The sequence below is a fragment of the Myotis davidii genome, unplaced genomic scaffold (genome assembly GCF_000327345.1).
Source record: "Myotis davidii unplaced genomic scaffold, ASM32734v1 scaffold443, whole genome shotgun sequence".
NCBI classification, from domain to species: domain Eukaryota; kingdom Metazoa; phylum Chordata; class Mammalia; order Chiroptera; family Vespertilionidae; genus Myotis; species Myotis davidii.
This window is the reverse complement of record NW_006294062.1, coordinates 310,803-319,057: the sequence shown is the minus strand read 5'-3', so window position 1 is coordinate 319,057 and position 8,255 is coordinate 310,803. Positions and strand designations below refer to the sequence as shown.

The 8,255-nt window shown below is 54.1% G+C and overlaps 1 protein-coding gene across 1 annotated transcript in view; it reads left to right on the top strand.

Moving 5' to 3' along the window:
• SERPINA12 (serpin peptidase inhibitor, clade A (alpha-1 antiproteinase, antitrypsin), member 12) overlaps positions 1-8,255 on the top strand; it is a 13,766-nt gene that overhangs the window by 3,185 nt on the left and 2,326 nt on the right. The window contains exons 2-3 of the mRNA XM_006767964.2: positions 3,734-4,384; positions 6,047-6,317. Coding sequence (XP_006768027.1) covers positions 3,751-4,384; positions 6,047-6,317 — 905 coding nt within the window. The 5' untranslated portion in view covers positions 3,734-3,750. The remainder of the gene's footprint in view (positions 1-3,733; positions 4,385-6,046; positions 6,318-8,255) is intronic.

Here is an 8,255-nt window from a genome sequence, read left to right as displayed (position 1 = left end):
TGCCAGTCTGCTCCATGCTGCAGGTGCTTCCTAACATCAGTCACTGTTGTTAAAGTGCCATCACATCTCACTGTCCCCACCCCTTCGGGGCTTTGATTGGCGGATCCCGATTGCTAAGCTCACCGGGAGCTGCCCCCCCCCGAGAGCCCTCCAGTGGGCAAGCCCTTCTGCGCAGACGGGGCACCGAGCTCAGTGCCTCCTGAGCCCGTGTTCTTCTCTTTCCAGACGGAAGGAAGTCATTCCCCCGGGGCCCGGGGAGGAGCGTGGGCCGGAGAGTCAGAACTGCAGTCCTGCCCACGGGCTCGGTTTCTGTGTTTTCTTCTTCATTTTGTTTACTTACTTTATCTGTCCCCCCCCCAGCCCCCCCCCCCCCCTGCCCTGCCATCTAGGAGATGACAGTTTGAAGCTCTGGAGGGCAAGGAGGCTGCCTGCTACCCTCCAGACCCTAAGCTGGAGAAGACCAACGTGCGGGCTCCTACTTCCATAATCAGTTCCTGTTCCTGAAACTCGGGGGGGGGGGGGGGGCCTGGGCATCGCTGTAAACCGTGTGGGTGTCTGTGCCAGAAAGTGCTCCTGGATGGAGCTCCGAGCAGTTTCCTCCCGGCTCGGGCCAGGCTGGGCCGGGCCTGGCAGGGGCTCCGCGGCTTTGCCTCACCTGGCTGGTGGGTCCCCCGCGAGGGTGCCCTTGGAGCTCTCAGCGATGTCTGATCCCCTCCACCCTGGGCTCTGGGAGTGGCGCCCACGGAGGGCCATCCACCCGGCGAACGTGAAGCTCCTGGTACCAACCCAGCCGACTCCTCCCCAGCCCAACCCACGCACCTGAGACCGAAGCCACCCCATCTTCTACGTCTGCTCCTTTCTGAAACACCCCTGGGGGTTACTAACCTTCTCTTCTCTAATCTATTCCCAGACCATCTCTGAGCCTTTGTTCACCACCAGCTATTTTTAATTTTTACTGTAAAATATGTGTCGTTGGGAGAGGAGGGTGCTTAGACATCACCAGGCTGGGGGGGGGTGGGAGAGTTCTCCCCAGTGTCACACAGCAATAGGCGTACGGTCAGGGCCGGGCCTCCTGACTTCTTGGTGCATATACCAGTGGCTCAATGGGGTGAGCATCGTCCAATGCACTGAAAGGTCGCTGGTTTGATTCCCGGTCAGGGCACATGCCCTGGTTGTGGGTTTGATGCCTGGTCGGGGTGCGTGTGGGAGGCAATTGATTGATTTTCTCACATCGATGTTTCTCTCTCTCTCTTCCCCTTTCTCTTTAAAAATCAATAAAGACATATTTATACTTGTATTTGTCAGGAATCTTTTGGCTTCAGTAACTGACCACGTAACTCCCGCCAGCGTCACTGGAAGCTGGAGGCAGGGGCTCAGGGTGGCCCAGCTCCAGGGTCTCTGCGGAGCCCGGACGTGCACCCTCCTCACATTCTGGCTCTGTCCCAGGGCCACTCTCTGCTCGGCACATGGCTATGGAAGCCCCTGGCGTCTACACCTTCCTTCCCAGCACACCAGAGGCTGGAACAGGGCAGCGTCCCAACATCTCAGCAAAGAGCCTGAGATTCACGCCCCCTGGTCACTCACATCACCCGCCCACCCTGGTCCAGTCAGGGTGGAACTCAGTGGGCTGACTGCATCCGGGCCAGCTCCTGACCAGTCACTAGAGGGGAGTGTGGTCACCCAACCAGAGCCCCTTTGGTGCTGGGGACGGTCCTCTGTCCCTGGGCTGCCTGAGGGAGGGGGTGTGGGCACGGCGAGTATATGCGCTAGCATGCTCTTACTCCGCCACGAGCCTCTTACAGACCCATTTTGCTCTGATGATGGCTCCATCCACAGTACCCGGCGTAGAGGGTTTGGGGCACAACCCACTTGGGAAAATGATGCTCCCCCATTCAGTCAATAGAAAGAGGGCCCTCCACTTAGCTTTGGGGGACCTGCCGGTGATGGGCCCATTCCCCTCCTGTGGTCAACGAACTGCAGCTCATGAGCCACATGAGGCTCTTTGGCCACTTGAGTGTGGTTCTTCCTAAGCCTTAGGAGAACCCTAATTACGTTAATAACAATGTACCTGCCTATATAGTTTAAGTTTAAAAAATTTGGCTCTCAAAAGAAATTTCAATCATACCGTTGATATTTGGCTCTGTTGACTAATGAGTTTGCCGACCACTGCCCTAGGCTGTGGTGTTGAGGTGGGCCGCTGCCCGCTCACTGTTGTCCTCCCCACTCCAGAAAACTGCCCTTGTCTGATAGCAAGTGACACCCCAGCCCTTGCACCCCGGGGAAGACATAGCCACTGACGGACGGATCCCCTCTGGAAAGCCAGAACCCTGCCTCATGGGCGCAATGCCGCCATGTGCTTTGGCTCCAGGGCCTGCCCCTGTGGATCAGGTCCTGGATGTTACCTGTAGCAGCCACATCCTCCTGGCTCCGTTCCTTTCCTGCCCTGCTTCCCTCACTCCCCACTCCTACGAGCGCGCGCTCAATAAGTAACGCATGCTTGACTCCTCATCTCAGTTCTGCTTCCCAGGAGCTCATGCCAACACAGCACAGATGGCCTTCGCTCCTCCCCACCAGCTCAGATCCAGGAAGATGTAAATTTCAGGGGGGTGGGGGGGACAGAGAGAGAACAGAGGACCAAGCAAAGAAATCTGCCTTTAGCTGATGTACAAGTTGGTGTAAAGATCATTGATAGCAGCATGGCCAACTAGAGAAATCAGCAAGCTTTGGGGACGCCGTGCTTTTGGCGGCTCTATACAGCATGAGAGCTCGAGGTGAAGGGAGAATAAAACATGAAAAGCACGTCCCCCCAAAGCTCACAGCCCTGTGGGGAGATGTCCACGCTGAGAGGTGGTGAAAGGAGCAGCAGTCCTGCAGCCACCAGGACGTGTCCTCTTCATCACACTGCCCCTTCTTTTCCCGGAAACAATACAGGGAAGAAGGTCTGATAGAGACCTGGGTTCTGGAGTGCATAGTCCCACTTACAGGGGATCCCAGACCAAGGGCTGGACTTCAACAAATTAGTCAATACTCTTTTGGTTGTAAGGGGAAAAACCCAACTCATAGCAGCCAACCCTCAAAAGGAAATTTATTGGCTCATAACTTGGAAAATTAGAGGTTGTTGGTCTTTAGGTAAAGCTTGATTCAGGGACTCCAAAGATGTCACCAAGTATTTCTCCCCATTTCTCTCGTGCTCTCTCTTCTCTCCTTCTACCCATGGAAGCCAGGGCCACATTAGGCTCCAGGGCTGCATCATTAAGCCAGACCCTCAGAGTTAAGGCGCCTGTACATTCCCAGGGGACGACACTGATGATCTGCTTTGGGAAACACTCACACGTCTTTACCAATCAGTGTGGCAGGGGGTGAAGTACTGTGGTGGCCTCACCTGGGTCCCGTGGCCACACTGGCGTTTCCTTCTTGTCACCCAGTGGAGTAGAGGGGGCAGTTCCTCAAAGGAATTGAGATTCTGTCACCCTACGATGGGGACGATGGGGACCCAAACAAGAGCTGTTTCCTCTGGTCAGGCCTCGCAGTTATGAAGGAGGACAATCCTTTCTTGTCCGGGGCGACGGTCTGGGTGAAATGCTATAATGGACGCCAACGCGCTGATAAACCGCTGCGCACAGCACGCACGAGGCACTGCACTGCTTCTCTCATGTCCTCCTCATGGGTAAGACAGGGGCAGAGGGGCTCTTTTGTTCTTTTTCCCACTAACCGCAGGTCTACTCCTCCACAGGACAATCTCTGAGGAAGATGAACTTCACGCTGGGCCTGGGCCTGCTGCTGGCCGGCCTCCTCACCGCAGAAGGTCTTCGGAAACCCGCCGTTTCCCCCAAGAATCCTGGCGCCGTGAGCCGGGACCAAGAGCAGCCGGGCAGGAGGGCAGCCCAGGAGCTCGCCAGGCGGAACGTGGGCTTTGGCTTCGAGCTGTACAAGAGGATGGCCGCCACCGGCCCCAGCAAGAACATCTTCTTCTCCCCCATGAGCATCTCCACCGCCTTCGCCATGCTGTGTCTGGGTGCCCAGAACTCCACGCTGGCCGAGATCAAGGAGGGCTTCAACTTCAGGAATATGCCGGACAGAGACCTTCATGAGGGTTTCCACTACCTTATCCAGAGGCTGAACCAGAAGGCCGAGGGCCTCCGGCTGAGCCTCGAGAACACCTTGTTCCTGGACCGGAAGCTGCGGCCAGAGAAGAGGTTTATGGCAGATGCTAAGAACCTGTACAATGCAAACAGCATCCCCACCAACTTCCAGGACGTCCAAACCGCTCAGAAGCAGATCAATGACTACGTCAGTCAGCAAACCCAGGGGAAAATCAATAACCTGGTCAAGGATATAGATCCTGGCACTGTGATGCTTCTTGTCAACTGTCTTTACTTTCGAGGTAAGGCTAGGGACAGCTTGGCATGGAAAAGAGAACATGACCAGTAGACTTGGATTGAAAACCAGGCTTGGCCACCTGCTTGCTCTGTGACCTTGAATTCATAAGTGATTAATCTCTCAAAGGCTCACTTTTCCTATCGGCAAAATGAGTGCCTTGCTACATAACTCATAGGGCAGTCATGGGTATTCGAAGCAAACATGTATGCACAATGAACTCTGTGAAGTCTAAATGCTCTCCATGTGCACTTTTCATCATTACTGATTATCCTAACACAACACTGGTTACAGGGGTTGCAGTGACATTCTTTTCCTCATTTCTTAGAAAAGGAAAGTGAAATTTAGAGAGACATTAATTGCCTTACTCAGTTACAAAGCCAGTCAATGGAAGTGAGAACTCAAACCCACTTCTCTTGGCCCAGGAGATGTGCACTTTCCATCATTCTAAGTAGATGCCCGGGATGGTGATCGTCTTGTTGGTGATGGTGATGGTGACCACTTTGGTGGTTGCTTTGATCTCCTATCAAACCCTGTTGATTCTCGTGTCTCAGGGTAAGAGTGAAAAGGAAGGTGGAAGAATATTCCCAAATCCAAGCATCATCCCGCCCACCATACACACCTACACGTTCACACAAAGGTTGGCCAACATAGTTAAGAATCAGAGGCCAACAGCCCTCAGGCCACATAAGATTACTGCTGGGTTGTCAGCAGCATGGTTCTAAATATGGAAGTTCAATTCTCCCAAAATCCACAGGGAGATGAGTGGCAACAGCGGGGAAGTGGGGAGGGAGTGAAAATGGCAGACTGGAATCTCAGTCTTCCCAAAGCAGAGGAAGAAAGGGGAATCTGGAAATTCCTTTAGTCCCTGCACCCCCTAGATTACAAGAACCATGGTGATGATGATGCAGATGACTAGCATTCACTCAACACCTACTATACATAGTCACTACGCTGTGCAACCTTTCCCCAGGCTCTCAGCGGCTCTGGGAGGTCTCCATCAATACTCCCTTTCCATATAAGGACACTGAAGCCCAGGGAGGGTAAGACACCTGCCCAAGGTTATCCATGTAGAACAGCAGAGAGAGAATTTGAACGGTGGGCCTTTGAAGGTAGTGCAAAGACCCAGGTCTGGGTTTGTGCCCAACAGCATCAAAGAATCCTCAGGATAGAAAAGGAGGGTCCAAACACCCGGCTCTGGGAGTTCACTCTCTTCAGCAGGCTCCCACGGGCAGACTGCTCCATCCCTGTGCTCAGTCCCGGGTGAGAGCAGCAACCCCGGGGCTTAGAATAAAGCTGGGCATTGTCTCTCACTCCAGACCCAGATCACCCCCCTCAGTATAATCTAGTCCCCTTTGCTGGGACAGTCCATAGCCTTTCTCACCCTCAGGAGGACCTGGGCTTAGGGCTGCCGGAAGCTCTCCTCTTGGCTCAGCAGCCCCAGGCCTGGCTTCTATAGGAACCGGTAGTCAACTCCCAGCCCACCTCACCGGAAGTCTTGAGGGCATGTCATGAGAACAGGACTCCTGAGGATACGTCCTGATAGCCCAGAGCCTCCAAACCCGTTCCCTGAACTTCAGCATGAGGACAGAGACCAGTGCTTAGCGGGGTCCAGTCCCTTCTTCTCCTTCAGGACACTCACACCGCTTTGTCCTCCTTCCATCTGAAGCCAGGTGGCTACACGAGTTTGACCCAAAATCAACTAAAGAGGAAGACTTCTTTTTGGATGAAAACAGGCCCGTGAAGGTGCCCATGATGTTCCACGGGGGCATGTATGCAATGGGCTATGACGAGCAGCTCGGCTGCACCGTCCTGGAGATGCCCTACTTCCACAACATCTCGGCCACCTTCATTCTTCCCGACAAGGGCCACATGCGGCAGGTGGAGGAGGCCCTGACGCTGGACACTTTTGACAGATGGAAGAAGTTAATCGCGCGGAGGTAAAGGGGGTCTGGTGTGTGCAGCTTCTTCGTCCTCCTCCCTCCCCTCCTCCTCTCCCTCCTTGTTTTTCCGCCTACTCTCTCCACTTCTCTCCCAGGTGACTGGGCTCTTACCCTGCCCCTGTCTCCAGGGTCACCGTCCGTCTGCTCACCCAGGACCTCTCTGGACGCCTGAGACATCTCAGTCCCAACGTGTCCAGAAGGAACATCCCCATCTCCCCTTAGGGAACCTCCTCCAGCTTCCGTCTCCTCAGTGGTGACTCCGTCCTCTTATTGCTCACGTTTAAAACCCTGGGGTCCTCCTTGACCACGTTCCTCCCCTGGCCCCTCAGCCTGCCAGGGACCCCGTCAGCCCCATTTGAAATAGAACTGGAGCCTGATCTTGCCACTTCTATGACCCGAACATCTTCCAAATGGTCTCCCAGCATCACCTCTGGGCCCTGCCCTTCACCATCAAGAGGATATTCCTAACAGAGCTGATGAAATGATCCTTTTAAACCCTCAGCAAGACCACGTTACACCTCTGCTCAGAACCCTCTGGCCAATCTTCATTTCACCCAGAAAAAAAACAAAACCATCTTGCCTCCTTTGCCTCCATGCAGTGCCCAAACCTGCCCTTTACTCCAGCCTTCCTGGCTCCTGTGCGCTGATCTGTGTTTTCCCTATCACATCCTGCCTTCTTATACGCAGGCTGCCTGTCTGCATCTGTGCCACGTTGGCTTGTTTTTAAATGTTATTGTTTAAAGTATTCCAGAGAGTAGTGCACATGTCTCCTTTCTCCTCTGCTCATTTTATTGCCCATCTTCCTGTGAGAGCACAAGCTCGGGCCATGGGTTTTGCCCGTTCCTCTCATAGATGTACCTCAGCAATGGGGACAGCAGCTGGTACACACAGGCACTGAACAGATACTTGAGTGACTGGATGGGTGGGAAGGTGAGTTTCGGCGTCATTGAGCCTGTCTCTGGCATTTAAAGCGATGACAATGCATGAGATCCCCCGGGAAGGAGAAGAGGGAAGAAGGAGACCAAGGGCTGAGACTTGAGCAATGCGACAGGTGACAAGGTGAAGGCACCCAAGGGTGAGAGGGGGTGGCTGCTGAAGGGAGGAGAGAGCTGGAGGACGTGGGCTCGGGTTGGAGTGCTTTGAGATGGAAAGATGGCCTGGCCAGTGTGACTCAGTGGTTGAGCATCGACCTATGAACCAGGAAGTCAGGGTTTGATTCCCGGTCAGGGCACATGCCCAGGTTACGGGCTCAATCCCTAGTGTGGAGCCTGCAGGACAGCTGATCAATGGTTCTCTCTCATCATTGATGTTCCTATCCCTCCCTTTCTCTCTCTGAATCAATAAAAACATATTTCTTAAAATATAGCTGTCTAGTGCTGGCCCCTGAGAGCTCGCTGTTGGGCCCAGCAAGCGGAGGTCGGCAGCGACTCTGGGGAGAGCTGCTCTGGTAGCATGTGGAGGACACGCCTGATTAGAGTGGGCTGGGGTGACGATGGGAGGACGCGGAGGAAGTGGTAGGTACAACTTCTGCTGTGAATGAAAGAAAAGATGTGGAAGCTGGAGAGGTGACTCAGAGCCACAGGAATGTTTTCTTTTCAATACGTTTTTCTTGATTTGAGAGAGAGAAGAAAGGGGAGAGAAAGAGAGAGAGAGAGAGAGAGAGAGAAACACTGATGCAAGAGAGAAACATCAACCGGCTGCCTCCTGCCGCACCCCTTCCTGGGGACTGAGCCTGCAACCTGGGCACGTGCCCCAACTGGGAATCAAACCAGCAACCCCTCGGTGCATGTGATGATGCTCAACTAACTGAGCCACACCAGCCAGGCCCCAGCAGAGAAGTTTTGTTTTCTAGGATGGGGGTTATTACAGCAGGGGCTCTGCTCCTGAGAATGGTCAAGCCGACACCACTTATGAGGGCGCGGAGAAAGGAGACCA